At 41.1% G+C, this 17,685-nt stretch overlaps 1 protein-coding gene across 2 annotated transcripts in view; it reads left to right on the top strand.

Annotated features, from left to right (window-relative positions):
• Nucleotides 1–17,685, top strand: part of prkcab (protein kinase C, alpha, b) — a 102,302-nt gene that overhangs the window by 29,335 nt on the left and 55,282 nt on the right. For both annotated transcript variants that reach the window (XM_023423316.2, XM_023423315.2), the window contains exon 3: nt 944–1,026. In XM_023423316.2, the coding sequence (XP_023279084.1) occupies nt 944–1,026 (83 nt within the window). The remainder of the gene's footprint in view (nt 1–943; nt 1,027–17,685) is intronic.

Genomic DNA, 17,685 nt, shown 5'->3' with positions numbered 1-17,685 from the left:
TATCTATCTATCTATCTATCTATCTATCTATCTATCTATCTATCTATCTATCTATCTGAGTGGACAGTTGAAACCCCTGCTGAGACTCATTTCTGTTGTTTAACCAGTGCCCGTCAGATTGTCTGGCAACTGCAACTTCGCTGGCAGAGCTACAGAGAAAAAAAACACACAAATATGGTGGTGGGAGAGCACAAAAGTGCACATGAACAAGCAGGCAGCTTGACAATGAGCGAAGCAGACAGATTGTGTGAGAATGAGAGAGAAGAAAGAATGAGAATTTCAAATAATGGCAGGAAAAAATACAGTTGGGTACACAGAGTGAGAAAGGGAGAGTCAGCTTGTGTTCAAACTGTCACAGATGTCCACGCTTTTGCTTTTCCCTCCGAATCTGCGGCAGCATCCAACTGTAAATGCCACCGTTGCTGACGTGAGAGCAGCATCAGGTGTCATGTCAGACATGTCACGCCGAGCGACACTGTGGTAGAGGCGGATCCCCGTTCAGTGGGAGACAATGATGCAATCGGCATCAAACCAACAGATTGTAAAGAGCTGACGGCTGCAGAACACAAGATCACATAGTGACATTTTTTGTGTGGGTGTGAGTGTGGGTGCGCACATGCATGTGAGTCTGTTTGTCTGTATGCATATTTTTGTGCGCCCATACAGGGGAGGCTTGTAAAACTAATTTTTAAGGTTGATTGATGATAACTTGCACACATTCTCCATTTGTCAGAGAACTCGCATAAGACACCAGACAGAAGAAGGATATATTTCTTTGCGTGCCAGTCTGTCTGTGTTTTGTATTTTTTTCCATACAGTAAGTGGCAGATTTGGTGATTGGATGCACATTATGTGCATGTAAGAACAAAATAAGACAAACAGTTCACAATGTGTCATAGATTGTTCCTGTAAAACTCTCTTCTCTTTCTCTTTCTTCTTTCAGTGTGTTGTTTTGTGGTTCACAAACGCTGCCATGAGTTTGTCAGCTTCTCCTGTCCTGGAGCCGACAAGGGCCCCGATACAGACGTAAGTTAATACTTTATGCATGACACACAATAATTTTGTGATATATGATGTATTACAACATTGTACGGGATGCTCATTATGAATGTAGTTGAAAAATGAGCAAAATATTTATTCAAAGAGTAGGAACCAATCTCATTTGGCTGCATTTATCCACTGCATTTCAAAGCAATTTGAGTTTCACAGACTTTTCGTGACTGATAAGATTAAGAATAAGTTTAAAGGTTAAAAGGTGCAGGATCCATCAATGCAAAGACCATTGAAATGTCAACCTGACAAAAAAAGCCAAAAGGACGAGCTGAAAGCAGGAAAACAGAGTTTAAATGTTTAGTGAAAGATGGATACGCCTCTGAGCCATGGGAACCCAATTCTTCTCAACATGTGCAAATCACGTTCAACAGGAAACTAAAACTCTTCAGTCCTCAGTATGTGTGAAGGTGCACAGCTTTTGTATGCAGCGAGCTAAACAGATTTACAGTTAAGGTTGAAGACAGATGATTACCTTTTAAGTTTTCATTGGAGGCAGTTGTGAAACTGCAACAACAATGTGATGATAGTGATTGCCAAAACCTCGTTTTGATCCACTCTTAAAGCTACCAAGTTACAGGTTAATACATTTCCTGCCTTTCAGATTAAAAGCCTCCAGCGTTTCAGTGGACCGCAACCCTATTTAATTCCTTTGTTTTTATTGCTGTGGTGATGTGCTGCAGTAAGCATATAGTCTAATTTGATGTTGCTGGCGTTTCTGTTGTTTACATGCTATTTAGCTATTCATCTAAAATAGCTTCTAGTTTCTGCATCTGTGCATTCTGGTGTCAATCAAACATCAAATGGACATATACTGTAAATTTAAATGTAAATATTTTATAATTTGATATTAATTTGTATTAATATTTATTGAATTATTTATTTATTTTTGATTTGGTTTTTTTTTTTCAGTCTTCTATAGACAAGTAGCTCAAATTTGCAAGATTTGAAATCTGATCCGGAACATCCAATAATTAGATCTAGCCGGAATGTAACTGACAACACGATCTGGGTCAAAGTTTTTTTTAAATTGCACAACAGGAAACTGACTACTGAACAATTCAAAGAGGCTAATTCAGACTATATAAATGTAGTTAGATGGTCTTCGAAGTAAAGTAATTTTCCTTGTCATTAAGAATTTATTTCAACATTAATTATTCAGTGGTGATTAAATTTCCCAATTAGGAATTCAGTGGCTTATAAGATTCAGATCTTTATGGCCATTACTTGCTTCCACACAGTCAGACAAACATGTTTGTTGTGTCACTTCTGCTTTCCTTCGATGAGACTGGTCTTGTAGGCTTCACAGTAGTTGAGTTTGGTTGTCCCGTCAGTGTTTTTAGATCTGAATTTGGCACAGACATTACACTTAAAAAGATTAGAATTAAATCTGCATTAAGCAGACTGACCATTTAAACACACTATATAAATAACATGTTTTGAGAAGAAGTATTGTAATATATGACTGTATTTTTTTCCATATTTTTCTTCCGAGTTTATTTTTCTGTATCAGCCTGTTAAAGCCGACCATCTATCTCCAGTGTTTCACGCATGAAGCACTTCTCTGTTGCTGTATCAGCAACTGTTTGCATCCACACATCAGGTGTGATAACATTGTCCCTCATTAGCCTCCTCTCTTCACCTCCACGCCCATGTGATGCTGTCGGGGCAGGGTGGTGATGTTTTGTCAGTGTTGGAGTCAGACCTCTGTGGTCCCATGGGGTGTAGTATCTATGTTTGGGGGTGCATGTGTGACCCTGCTGTAACAGTTGAACCTCGGTCTCCTCTTCCCTCTGGTCAGGACTGAGGTCTGTCCTTGGTTAGATAAGAGGTGGAGGTTATGCACAGCCGCAGCATGTGCTGGTGTCTGTTTAGTTACATGCAACAAGCTTCAGCAAAGCAATAACAAGCTGTTTGTGCACACATAGAGAGGATAAGACCTCATACCGTCCCATCAGCAGTACTCTGTACAAGAGTACACTGTACAACTGCAAACACAAAAAGCCAATTATACACTGTATTTTCGCGCTTCAGCTCCATCGTACTGAAAGACCTGCTAATGAATATTCCCTTGCTGAGCCAATTAAGATGCAGACACACAACCACACCATTATTCTCTCATGTTTACACACGCTAGGACATCAAAATCCCTGTTTTTAATGTTTCCAATGTCACTTGATCAGTTAGTTCTGCACGTCCTCGCTGTGATTTCCAGTTTCTCCTCAGTAAATAACATCAGAGGTTATTAAGGTGTTTTTAAAAGATAGAAAGTCAGTTTAGTGAAGCTTTTGCAAGCAAGAGTGCACTTTTGTTTACACCAAGTGTTTTAACAAGTTTTACCAAAGTGATTGCTCTGTACTGGCCTCTCTTTGTCTTGCTGTCTTTATAAAGACTCATTAGTCTTGTCTCTCGCTTCCCAAGACCCATTGTTCATTTTCTTTATCACTCCTGGGCTTCCTTCTTGTTATTCAACCATGCTTCTCCTCAGCTCTATCCGTCTATCTTCCTGCCTAACTATTTCTCTCTGTCTTTCCCTTCCTCTCTTTTATCTCTCTCTTTCTGTCTCTCTCTGTCTCTCTCTCTCTCACACACACACACACACACACACACACACACACACCTGCATTGCTGGCTTCAAGTGCCCATTGTGAATTTTGGTCTGCCTGTTTTTGTGCCCATTATCTACTGACTGGCTTTGGCACACAGTGAATAGGGAGCCCTTTAGGGATGGACCTCTTTGAATTCCAAATGATGATACGGAACTAGCTTATACACAAACAGCTCTTTTTTTCCTTTAATCTTCCCAGTTTTCCACACTTTTCTCAATAAAAACTGTTTAGATACAGTATAGTTAGCCCAAGTTTAAAGAAAAAAAACAAACAAACAAAAGACTGAACAGTCTACTTACTTAGTTACCTGTGATGCCATCATGCACATCAGAATCATCCGTGTTGATAGTATGTGCTTGTGCGCAATACTAACTATATAGTATGTGTAGCATACATTACATACATTACAGTTCTGTAGTATCATTATAGTATCTCAAAGATGAGAAAGGAGAACTCTGAAGCTGAAAATTACTTTTAAAGGATAAGGCTGCCGTTTCTCTATTTTCCTTATTCTCAATAAACCCAAGACTCATCTGAGACACACATAGAAAGATACATGACAAACCAGAAGGATGAAAAGAAAAAAGAATATTTGTGGAGAGTCTTAATTTAAAAACAATATGTAAAGTGAGCTAAGAATGTAACAGTGTTTCTAAAAAAACAGAATTTTCTCATTTTGTAATAAGGATTAGTATAGAATATATAATAAAGTTATCAGGACTCGCTCACTTTTATTGAAGCAAGAGGCTGGCTCAGTGTATTGGCACAATTTTCAAATTTTTTTCAATTTTTACTTGAAATATTTATGCGAAGGAATATATGTTTAGTATGATATATAATTATATAATGTTAAGCATATTAAGACATAAAATCAGTAAAACTTGGTCACAAATGTATTCTTTATTTTTTTTTAAAAAGACTCAGTAAATTCCTAAAATAGCTGATCACTGTAGTCTTTAGTAAATATTACACAAATAGGACTAAATAGGGCATTTGTTGAGGATTATTTTCAGCAGTGGCTCGATATGCATTGTGTTTTTAATAGTTTTTTGGCAGAGATTTCTAAGTTGTGCACCAACTCCAAAAATGAAGATCTCTGCTTATGATTGAAACTTGTTTCTGTTTTCTGTCCAGCTTCAGAGTGAGTGACTCACCAGCACCTATCCCTCCCTCCCTCCCTCCCTCTCACCATCACGCCATCGACACTCCTCCATCTCTGCCCCTCAGCCTCTGAATCAGTGTGGTGTCATGACTCTATGAATCTGGCTTTGGGCTCGGACACACACACACACACACGTCGTCATTTTCTCTCTCTCCCTCTCTCTCTCTCTCTCTCTCTCTCACACACACACACACACACACACACACACACACACACACCCACACCCACTGCCTCTTCGCACTGCGGGTTGAGAGTGACCCTTGTGGCAGCCTTGGTTCGTGAATGGCGTCATCTGTCCGGCAGATGCTTTGATCCACTCACAGAACGACATGGAGAAGAGAGAGAGAGAGCTGTTCACATTAGCATTTGATAGAAAAGTGCTTTCTGTCTCTCTCTCTCTCTCTCCCTCCCCTCTCTCTTCTGTTTCTCATTCAACACATTGTGAGGCGTAGGAGGTAAATAGTGCTGTATTATCAGTCAAGGATCTCTCTGGAACCAGTGAATGAAGGTGACTCATCCATAGAGAAACACTATGGGTTTCACAAACAAGTTTACATGAGCATAATAGGCCATAGATCTTTGACCAGATCAAGTCCCTTTAAAAACTTTTTTTTTTTTTCTTTTTATATATATTATTTCATTTCAGTGACAGATTTGGTCGGTGTGACATGGGGAGATTATGCTGTACCGGGGAATATTGCTGTTTCTCTCCTTGGCAAATCCTCTTTCCAACCATCTGTCTTTTGCCTTGTTCATTAACAACACACGGCTGCAGAGCATTTGCATGTGTTCCATATATTTTAGATGGCTGTTTTTTTTTCTCTCTGCTGCATGTGTTTGATTTGTCACGTGTCTTTGCTTTACTGGACTTCCGACATTTTTTACATGTTTGTGGGGTTTGAATTTTTTTGTTTTGAGACTAAGTTCTGCTAAATTGTTTCATTTGTGATCCAACCACTACTATCTGAGGTGAGAACAGCAACAAATATGCTCGAGAAAAGGTTAGATTGTCAACACCAGTGATTGAATGTTTCGGGAAATTTTGTAAAAAACATACTACTAAGAATTATTTTTTATTAGCAATTAATCTGCTGATTATTTTCTTGATGAATATATGAATCACTTGTTCTTTAGCTCTAGGAAAAGGTGAATTTCCTAAATGTATGTACATAAAATTACAGTGACTTTTCCCACACACAAATCAATTATCCACAGTAATAACATAACAGTAATAAAACAATAAAGTTACAACAAAATGTGAAACATGTTTCACTTCCTGTGTATCCTATGAGCTGAATATGTCTGGAGTTTGTGCATCTAGAATAAACACAACAGTTCACTTCTAATTTGATTTACTGGCACACATACTACACATTGCACCCTGGTAGGGTCAGATAGTAATCCCACTCTGTGAGGTGATGCGTGGGGCCGGTGCTACGCAGGACATTATGTTGTCACACTGGTACCTGTGACACTCATGAACACTGTTCCCGCAATAACTGAATAACATCACGTAGTAAAAACTTCATCCTTACACCACAGGGACTCCAAACAAAGTAGGTGATCTGATTAGATGTTGGTGTGCCTTGCTGCATAAATTAGAACATTTATGTGGTTAAACTTTTTTAAAAACTTCTAATAACGTCTTTAATGACAAACCACTAGTATCGGGAGTATACATGTTCTCTTATCATGGAGATCATGATGGGCCACAAGGCAATCCAAGTGCCTCAGAATGCAAATATTATCATCATATTTTTGCCCTTTTGTCTTATAAATTAGATAAATATTTTCCACTCAAATGATTATCTGAATAACATGAACCAAAACCTAGCAGTTGCTCCTTTATTGAAAAGTAGACAGTAAATCGATCACAGGAAATGAGCAGGGAGAGATGGTCAGACGTAAAAAACAAGCGATGTTGCAGTTCATGGTTGGTGGCTTAAACCCTGTTTGGCCACCAGGGTGCCCCGGTTATCATCAGCTGAACATCTTGCTGAGCGTCGGTGATTAAATGTCTTACCTTGCTGCAGTGATACAAAAGTGTGCTCCAGGTTGTGGTCAGTACGCAGTTACATCACTGATGGGCGTGGTCAGAGGTGGAAACAGAACAGGCACAACGCTGCTTTTCAGCTTTAATCACTACCACTGCTGTATACTGTATACAGCTGGACGTGCACTGGACGCATTCAGCTTCTCAATCTCTTGTATGTAGCTCACATTTTCCATTACTTCTGCCCTGACATCATTTATCTACATAAACTGATGCAGCCACCCTCCACCCGTCTGTTCCTCATTATAGCAGTCATCGGCAATCAGGCCTGTTGACACTGTGACTGCTGAAACCTACACTGTTGGCTTCATTGGTGTGATGAGCAGAGTGAGAGGAATCATTGGCCACTGAGTCCTGTGAAAATGCTGAGAAGCGGATAGGAAAGTGACGTGCACGAACAAGATCACTGAGTGGCGACATTGTTAATCTCTACACTGACAATATAAAGGTTTATTTCTCAGATAGGACATTTTCTTACGCATACACACATCTATGTAGCTGCTACAGCAGGTGAAAAGCATCATGGGCCATGGGGATTAATAATTAACTAATTAGGGGATGTTTTGTTTTCCATTGACACAGAGGGCATATTGTAGAAATAAACTGCTTGCAAAAAAAAAAACAACAAAAAAAAACAACCAGGCCAACTGTTTCCAGTTCAGTAGTTAACTACTAGCTGTGTCTAAATGAGGTCATCTGTCAGTGAGATCACCAGAGGCTCAGGTCAGGTCTGAGTAACAGGTCTGACACAGTATCACAAACACCTGTACGGCTGAATGCAATCCAGTTACAAAAACTCTGCAAGTTAATAATGCTTCATTTTAATTGAGACAGTGTAACAGTGGCACTAATTTTAGGATTATCTCTTGTCTGCCTCCATTTATCAGAAACAAAGTACAATGCTTCTCCTCACTCTCCTTCACTATTGAGCTGATGATATGGAAATATGACAGATGACTGATCGGACCACATTGGACCGAGTCTGGGGTCAGGAGCTGTTGACAGGTAGAAGATGAAATCGTATGACTGGAATCAGGACTGTTGACATCACGTGTATGAACAGGAGAAATTTAACTAGAAAACTGAGATGTGTTGAGATGTGACGAGAGGCTTTAATTTTATAAACCACTTCAGCACCTCTCTCTGTTTCTACATCTCTCTGTGTAGACTTTACACTCAACTATTTATTTCAATTTTAGCATTTTGTCCACAGTTTCTTTTCATGTTTCAGTCAGACTAAAAAAGACCAAGACGACAAACTCTTTATGGTGTGTGTCCATTTCTCTTATGGCGCAACAACATGCTAAGAACTGTGCTTCACATGACCTTACTCCAAGTCTCCTCACTCCTCGGGTGGCCCGGAAAGATTTCCGGTCCGCCGCCACGAAGCACGCCTCAGCTCCCTTATGACTGATCAGAGGAGTGAGGAGAGAGGAAGCTGCATGTAGGAGGCTTGAGCGAGGAAATAAAAAACTCTGATACTGGTTTGACAAATCCCTTTAGCAGAAATCTGTTCATCATCGCGGTTCTGATTTAGTTAAAATGACTGTATCCGTGTGTGATTTATCAAGGAAGTGTAACAGAACTGTCATCATTCAAAAGAAAAAAAAAATTCTTCACACTTTTGGTCACTTTCCCATTTCACCCTGTATCATGGGTAATCTTACAGTCAGAGAGATGAAGAGACTGTTGTCTTTCAGAAGTAAAAACATTTTAATTAAACATCAGTTTCTATCAGGTTGAAATTCCCTGTGCGTTTTGAGATATTTATATAATTTCTCACCATAACCTGGATAATTACATAATGAATTTACAAACAGAATATCAATAAATACACAAAGATAAAAAATAAAGCCTTGTTGGCTTATGTGCTTTCAGTGTCAGTTCAGTGCAGTAACTTGGTAACAGAAACAAGCTGTGTTTTGACAGATCTGTTCACATTATAAATACAAATTGCAGGTTTGGAATAAATGTCCAGATGCATGTTTAACCATCTTTTTTTTGAAGGGAAACATGCAGAGATATTTCACATTCAAACTCCTCTGCCAGCCTCTGTGAACTAAACATTATCCATAAATCTCATATGTTTTTCATGTTGTACTTGCTGCTACTGTTTTCTTGCATTCAATTCTGACTAATTCAGCCTAATATTTCCCCACTGCTTTTTCTTAGATGTCTTTACACTAAATATATTAAATGATTATGTGCCCACAAACACTCACAGCGTGCCTGAACCCCCAGAGGAGCTTATATTGTTGATGTTCCACTTACTTGTGCAGAAAAACAAGGTGGCTGGTTTATTACCTGTCAGCTGTCATCTGCCAACTGTCAACCTGTAAAGAAAGACCGCGTCAGAGCGTCACAATGAGTCAGATGAAAAGAGTTGTGTTTCTGCATCACTTTGACACAATTACAGCTGGTGAGCTGAAACATGGCAAATCTCTCTGCTCCTTCCTTCTCCTCGTCCTGCTGTTGGCAGCTGTGACAGCTGATGCCTCTTTGTTTTTCACCCTCAGACGTTGCAGCCTCTGTCATGATGTAGTTACGAAGCATCAGTGCAATTCTAGGGACTCTAATATTTCTTTTTAATTTAAAGTTGTCATGTAGCTGATTTTTATGTTGTCCATTCTTTGCTTGACTAAAACCTTGACTGTCAAACTGCGCCAACGTCATGGATTCAGCAAGGGGCCTCGGTAGCATTAGCCTCGCCTGGTTAGCATAAAATAGCCCACATTTCAGTGGCGTCTCGCACCATTAGCCTGCCAGTCTCGGGCCATCACCCTCCCAGCAGCTCAGCTCTAACCTGCAGCAACAGCTGGGAGAGCTAGCTCGGTAACACGGCTGCTACAGCAGATTACACAATGTCAAATCTCTCCACATGTTAATGCTGAAGTGCACAGAGAGCAGATTACAGCTTAGAGAGTCAAGCTTCGCTCTGCGCGTCAACAGAATGCAAACGAAGAGCAGCCAGAGACGATGAAGTTACTATACAATATGTAAGTCACAGTGGTCAGCTTAGAAGACCAACACCTGTCTGTGTGTCATTAACCCAGAGGAACAGATTGGCTCTTTAGATTACAGATGCTACGCTTATCTAAGACCACTACACTGAGGGGCTGCGCACATGACACAAGGCTGTTCTTCAGTCAGAAATCACAATCTGTCTGACTGTTAAGTAGTAAGCAACATTACTTCAGGCTGGCCAGATGTCCCAGACTGACGCAGCCTCTGGTGATTTCACACAGATTGCTCTCAGTGAGAGAGGAAAGACGTGCATATATATATATATATATATATTTTTACTTTACTACTATTGGATTTACTGCTGCTCATCAGAGGATGTTATTTAGTCACAGCATCTCTGTCAGGCTAGGAGCAGATTTGTTTCCACTTTGTTTCCACAGTGTTTCAGCGTTTGAGTTTTCTACTGTGCAAAATCCAGTAACAGTGGAGATTACAAATATTTCATTATTCCTGTATCTATTATTTATCAGGAGTTCTCAATGGCTGTACTGTGGCTGCGATTGCAACTCTTTGATACACTGCTTTGGACAAAATCCTCTAACAGATTAATAAATGTAAATGCATTAAGTGAGTACTTTATTAGTAATAATATTAATTAAATGCAAACAAAAAACAAAATTACACTACTCAATAATTCCTCATGTTTTCAATGTCATAATTGGCATATTTCACTAAATCTGCACCAAAATCAAGTAGATTAATAATCATCAATTACTATTTTTGGTTATAATGATAAAAAAAAAGAAAATGCTGTTCAGTCAGTTTAAGGTAGTCATGTATTTTACAGTCTTGTATATATTTAACTTTTTGTGACATCTTGTATCCTTAACACTTGATGTGATACTCAGAAATCAATAAGCCTGAAAGTCTCAGATGTCTGAACAGCTGGAAATTATGAGTGATTACTAAACTGCTGATTTAATTACAGATATCAAATTGCAATCTGCAGTTATTGGTCCCATGCCTGGTTACATAAGCCACCTTGTTAGTTAGTTCATAAATTTCGGGGCTTGTTGGACACACACTGTTAGGATATACACTTGCAGCCCCCAAGGCACGAAACACAAACCTAAAGAGTCTCAGTGGCAAAGTGGTCAAACCTTCACCGCCACATCGGGACATTAAACAACAGGAAACGTCCTTAACTCTACCTGGCTTCTTGTGTGAGAATTTCACATTAACACACAGAGGACATGTTGAACTCATCTTCTACAGTAAGTACATCTTGTTATTGTCAGCCCTGCCATGTTTACACCTCATCCTGTGCTTGAGTGTGAGCGTGCTGTGATATAATACACTCGGTGTCAGACGATCTCTTTTTAGTGTCGTTGATAGGGTGTGCAAATGAAAACATCACACGTTGCCTAAATGCAGCACGTCTAAACGCTGGAGTGTGAAGAAGACTGTTTGCATGACTGTCCCCAGGCTGTGCTGCAGAGAAAAGGAAAACAATCTGATGGCTCTCTCTCACAGTCTGCTTCTCCTCGCCTCCAGTCTCTCTGCCCTGATTATCTATCATCCAGCTCTACTCGGGTCTGGAAATGGCCACCTTACCAAGACACACTCAGTGGGGCATCTGCACTGTAGCGTAGCTAACATTGGACTTATTCAAATGCCTGCCTCTGTTACAGCTGCACCGGCCCTGCGCAGCAGTGGGTGGGGCACAATTTAAAAGGTCTGAGCCAGTGGGCCAATAAACCAGCAATTTGCTTCTCGCAGATGGCATGTTGTTGTCGACTTGGCTTATAATGCTCACCTCAGACTAGGTTTGCTAGAAGGCCTGCAAGTATAGCAATATTTATCATTATCTAACAATTTTTTTGATTAATTAGTTAATCATTGAGTCTACAAAATGACAGAAAAGAGTGAAAAATTATCAAAATTAACCAGAAGCCAAGTAGCTTGTTTTTTCTGACCAACAGTCCCAAAGATATTCAAGCCTTTTTCCTTATCAAAGAAGTTGTCTATTATATAATGGCTGATATACACTCACTTATATACACTAGTTTATTAGGTACATCCAGCTTAAACCAATTAATTAAAAGGTTAAGGTTAATTAAGGTTATAATGCTCAGTTTTTATTGAAACTGTGTTAAAGAGGTAATAGGGTTTGGAGGCTGCAGTTTGTGGTGCGGTCGATTATACTTACAAGTGTTTCTATTATTTTGTCCACCCAGTTCACCTCAATGGGGGTAGGCTTAATAACAGACACACCTCTCTGTCTAATACAATACAGTTCAACAGCACCATAAACTACATCCATCAAAAATGATCGTAGAGGTGAATCGACAGCTCTTTAACTCAGTTTCAATAAACACTGAACATTACAACCCTCATGATGTTGTGTTAGCTTGCATTCGTTTTAGCAGGCTATACCTAATAAGAGTGTATTTTAAGTGCAGTATTTCCCCACACTCGCACCAGCACATGAGATGATTTTGATTTCTGAAGCCACGCTGTTACTTCAAAGCAAACTTTAGTTTTCTCTGTTTCTCTTAAGTTCAGCCAGATAAAACAGGAAATGTGGCCCTAACAGCTGCATAAAACAACACCAGCTGTTTCCTACACCCTCCTCTGTGTGCGTTCCTGAAGAAAACATGTTTAATAGAGTGATTATGTAATACCATTGTGTGTGCGCTTCTGTGTTTGTATGTATATTACTGTGTGCTCCCCGGCATGCGTGATGTGTGGATCTTGCGTTCGCTTATTAGCTGTGCGGTTCATTAAAATGCACTCGCAGGCCGACAATAACAGAAGCCTGGTGCCTAAATAAACCCCAAAGACCTGGAGAGGGAAGGGAGCACGGGAGGAAGACATGAGTGTGAAGCAATTAAGAGATAAGAGTTACTAAAGAGTTTCAGAATAACAGTTGGGTCAGACTGCTCCAGTGGTAATAAAGTTAAGGAATTATGAAAAAATTATGAGCGAAGCAGAAAGCAACATAATACCAGTGGACTTGATGAAAGCCACAGGCTAATTTTGAGCCCACACAGCTGGTATGCTACACACGGGACGCCTGGTTTCAAACCTTGTTTCAGTTAAAGAGTAAGAGAACAAATGGAGAAAGAATTTCTCAGCACATTTGGCGCTCTTATTAGCCTCGCAGTGTTTCAGACCTAGTGTGACCAGCGCATTATTTTATGGAGGGTAATTAAGGCTCGATCATCTCGAAGATAAACAGATACTATTTCAGCACAGATAGAGCCATTCATCTTGCTTATCAGCATGCCCCACATGCCAATTATGTCCAACTACCTCGTGAAATGTTAATTAATGGGAGTAGGTCATGTGTGGATGAGAATTAATTTTCTTCTTTTAATAAGGGGAAATCGAAGTGTGCTGAAACGTGCTTATTCTGACATTTTCAGAGGGGAAGGAAGTCTGGCTACAAGAGAAAGGCTTGTGAAATAAGAGAGAAATTGATGGGTGGGAATAGACAACGAGAGCAATGTGAAGGAGAGAAATTGAGACATCAAACCAAGAGCCAGGTTGGGAATATGAGGTGTGGGCCTTGAGCTCCCTTCAAAGTTTGATTAAATTAAGAGGACTTTAGTGAATCCTCTCTTAGGGAAAAGAACAGAGAGCTGCCGCACCTGAGGTCCTGGTCTTTAAAAGAAGCACGAAAAGTGGGAGGAGTAGTGGATAATGAGGACAGAAAACAAGGTAGAGGGTGGTCAGAGGAGAATTTTTTAAGGAAGGGGTGAGGAAATGTGAAGCCAGAACTAGCACATGGAAGCTGAGCAAAGGTGGGAAAATGGGAGAGTGAGGGGAAACGACGTTGTCACTTCTCCTCGCTTGAACCTGAAGGAAGGAAAAGTAGAGCAAAGAGAGAAGTCAGGGAGCTAGAGGATGTTCTGCCTGCAGGGGAGATGGAGGAGAAAATGGAGGAAGATGCATCAGATGCAGAGAGAAGAGGAGGAGGAGGAGGAGTGTGGTTTGAAGTGTGTTGTGCATGTCGAAAGGTAATCAGAGCAAAATGGAGATGTAGCAATTATGATTTTAGTCTCGTCATGCTTCTCTCAGTCTGAGTAGCCTCTGAGTAGGGTTAAAATCTACACACACACACACAAACACACACATGCACGCACATGCACGGACTCCCTGACAGTTACTGTAAAGACAATATGATGATGATGATGTATCAATACAGTACATGTACACGTGTGACTTGCACTGAGGCCGCCACTTTGGGCGGCTTTTCCAATTCCTGTATGTGTGTTTACCTCCTGCTGGGCCGTATGGTGTGTGTGTGTGTGTGTGTGTGTGTGTGTGTGTGTGTGTGTGTGTGTGTGTGTGTGTGTGTGTGTGTCTGTAGGCGGCCTGCCCTTTTCTTTGCCAATTGCATCTGCTCCGTCTCTTCGCATTTTGAGGAGCATTTGGACCTTCAGAACGTTATTTGCTTTCTTCTTCTCTGGTGCAGAATCATAAAACAAAGACACTTCTCATCTATCCATAGCCTGCGTCAATCATTTGTGTTTAAGCATGTTTTGATACGAAAACGGGAGCATTTTATTTGATTAGATTTGTGAGATTGTCCACTGTAAGCAGTCCCCACAGTGTGGAACTGGGCAGTCTGACCACAAATCACTGTTGGGGTAAGGCTATCTGCTGATATCAAGTGCCAATTTAATCTTAGTGCTCTCTCTTTCAAAAAACTATAAATCTATAAACGTCACCCACTCGTTTTTATATGTGATTACTGTGGCACTAGAATATGACGGACTGTGACTTAATGAATGAATCAGAGTGCAGAAATGCCATATTTCTGATGGCAGTGCAGAAGAACCTGTGTTTAATCTGGTAGCTAGGATCAGACCCTCCCTATTTTACACGAGTATAACAAAAAAACTGAAAGAAATCTGTGTTTTAAAACTGGCTCAGTGCTCATGCTATGAATACAGATAAACTACTGAAGCATTACATCTCATTATATTACATATTGAACGAAAGTGGAATGAGGTGGAACATGTTTCCAGAGGTCAGCTGTGTGTTGTTTTCCTTTAGAGGACTCCTCTCAGACGTAATATTGTGTCGGTCAGTTGGTAAATTTCTGGTTCAGCGTTAAATGGAGCAGGACACTTTGTGTGGCATATGTAGTGATCATGGTGCTGTAGCAACTTTTGATTTTCTGGTAGGTCTATGTGCCACCCCTCACCTATGGTATGGTCCTGGAGCTCAAAGGGAGTCAGTAGAGGTGTTTTGGGGGTCTGATTATGTCTCACAGGAGACAGCCTCCCTGTGGAGGTATTCTAGGCATGTCTAACTGGGAGTAGAGCCTTGGAAAGACCCAGAGCTAGATGAGGAAATTACATACTCCATCTGGTTGGGGAACACCTCAGGATCCCCCCTGACAGAGGGAGAAGACGTGGCTTGTGGCAAAGCTTGGGTTAGATGGATGGATACAGTTCTTGTTTATTAAGAAACGTTATGACAATATATACTATAGGGAAAGTATTTAAAGGGTTTCTGGATTTCAGATCAATCAGTCAAGGCTTCAGCATGTAATAATCATGATCACTTTGTCTTTTCAAGTCAACTGGTCATATAGCCAAAATCGTATATATCCCTAATGTGTTTTTATCTTGAGGTACATACACTGTCTCTCTCTCGCTCACACACATACACACACACACACACACACACACACACACACACACGCACACGCACACAGATAGCTGCCCCAGAAACGTCAGTCTAAGCCAGTGCTTGTTGCTGCAGTGTTACTGGAGAGAGGAGCTGCTCAGAAAGGTGGACTCTTGAGGAGTTTAGCCTCCCTGACATGTTTACCTCTCCCGGGCCGACCCATTGCACTCCTCACACTAAACTAATCTGATATCTTTTAAGTTGAACTTCTTGTTTACCTCCAGACCTCGGCCCGTTTTTTCAGATTGCACTTTTGGGAAACTTTATAAGTGGCTCATACCAGTTGGAACTTTGGACTTTCTTAATGAATAATTGATAATTTTATTTCATGTGCAGCAATACAACCGCCCTGTCACGATTACATCCAGGAACCTCACCAGTCGGCGCTCCTTCCTCCAGATTTAAATGGCTCCACTAACCTGAATGAATGTCGAATTGCGTCAATCGTCTGTGTTACGCTTCATGTCCGAGACGTTGATTTTGTCTTTAATCATTCCAGTCACACAAGCACTCATTGCTGAATGTAATTGCTGAACGAATGGAAGCTCATTTAGCGCAGACAGACTAATGATGGTGCCAGATCCTGCTTCCCACTGAGGTGAAGTGTTGGAGATGAATAGTCATAAAACATGCACCCTCAGCAGGTGAAAGACTCGGAGAAGCCTGTTGGGAACTGTTTGAGATGAGGAAGTGCACCGCGGAGCCTAACCTGATTTAAGAGCTTAATGGCTGCTCATGAACAACACCACACTGCTGAGCATAATTTCATAAAGCTGAAATTGGGTTTCATTGTTGATGATTAATGTGCATAACAGTCCCTTGGAGTGCATGGAGATTATAGATAACGGAGGTGGATTTAGTGTTATCATGTATTTACTTCTCATTTAAATGCCTCTGCAATGGCTGTGTCTCTTGCTCTTTGGTATTTAACGAATCCAAAATTGATATCAAGGTCCATTTTGTTGCCTGACTCAATAATAAATGAGAAGATTAGGTCTGGATTTTGGTTTTATTTACTAATAACGAAAACAGACTGAGCTCAGTAGGTCAGGTACCTGTAATTTTGTAGAATCTGCAAACTGATAGCACTGGAGTCATGATGATCATTACTCCCTCCCTCCTCCCCTTCCCTTTGCCCTCATTCTTCGTATTTTCTTCAAGTTCATCACTTCTTTCTTGCAACTCCTGCAGTTTGCTTTCATTGTCGTGCCGTCATCACAAATGCAACAGCAAAGACTGACCAGGGACATAAGACTTGCTTTGTTGTCATAAATGCAGTTCTCAACACTCTGTATAACAAATGCGCGCACACACGCACACTCACACACACACACACACACACACACACACACACACACACACACACACACACACACACACTCATAAAGTACAGGTGTGTCCTGTCTTAATCTCTCTCTGCCTCCAGCCTGTGCATTAGTGTGTGCGTGTGTGCAGTCGCAGACAGGCTGGTAAACACTGTGTGTTTGCGGGCAGACGGCAGCCAGGGAGCTGACCTATTCCTCAGACTGGAGGCAGCGGCAGCTCAGTGTTTAATGTCACCACCGGGGAGGGACCACAGGAGATTTGGGGAGGTGGAGGATGGGATGCAGAGAAACCCCGCCGCATCTCACTCCAAAAATACACGTTCCTCTCCCATGTGAATGATGATATTCAAAACGGGCTAAGAGGTTTCACATACCAGCTTTGCTCCTGTGAAAGTGAGTCACAACCTGTTGACTTGTTTACTGTATGAGCGTTTACTCATTGATGCATCATTCACCTTGACCAACTCCTCCCAGTGTGGCCACAAACATCGTGATTTATGCTGCCACAAGAGGTGTAAATGTAAACAGACGTGGTTTAAGTGTTTGGACAAGTGGCCAATGCTGTAATTTTTCCCTGTGAGGAAAATCTCACTGCATGACCAACAAACTGAGAGGCGGCCACCAGTTTCTCGGGTGAACCTACAGCCGAAGCAGCGCGATCAATTGTCCTTATGAGGCGCCAGGGGTGAGATGCCACGCTGAGGTCTCTGTCTGCCTGTGTCTCTCTAACAAAGTCACCTCAGTTAGTGCTGCTCCACTGGGGATGGCACCTCACAGGTCTCTCCTCCCCCCTCCTGCCCCCCCCCCCCGTCCCCTCCC

The sequence above is a fragment of the Seriola lalandi genome, unplaced genomic scaffold, assembly GCF_002814215.2.
Source record: "Seriola lalandi dorsalis isolate HSWRI2012SDOR001 ecotype SW California unplaced genomic scaffold, Sedor1 jcf7180002054690, whole genome shotgun sequence".
NCBI classification, from domain to species: Eukaryota; Metazoa; Chordata; class Actinopteri; order Carangiformes; family Carangidae; genus Seriola; species Seriola lalandi.
The sequence above is the reverse complement of the archived record's forward strand: the minus strand, read 5'-3'. Positions and strand labels throughout refer to the sequence as shown.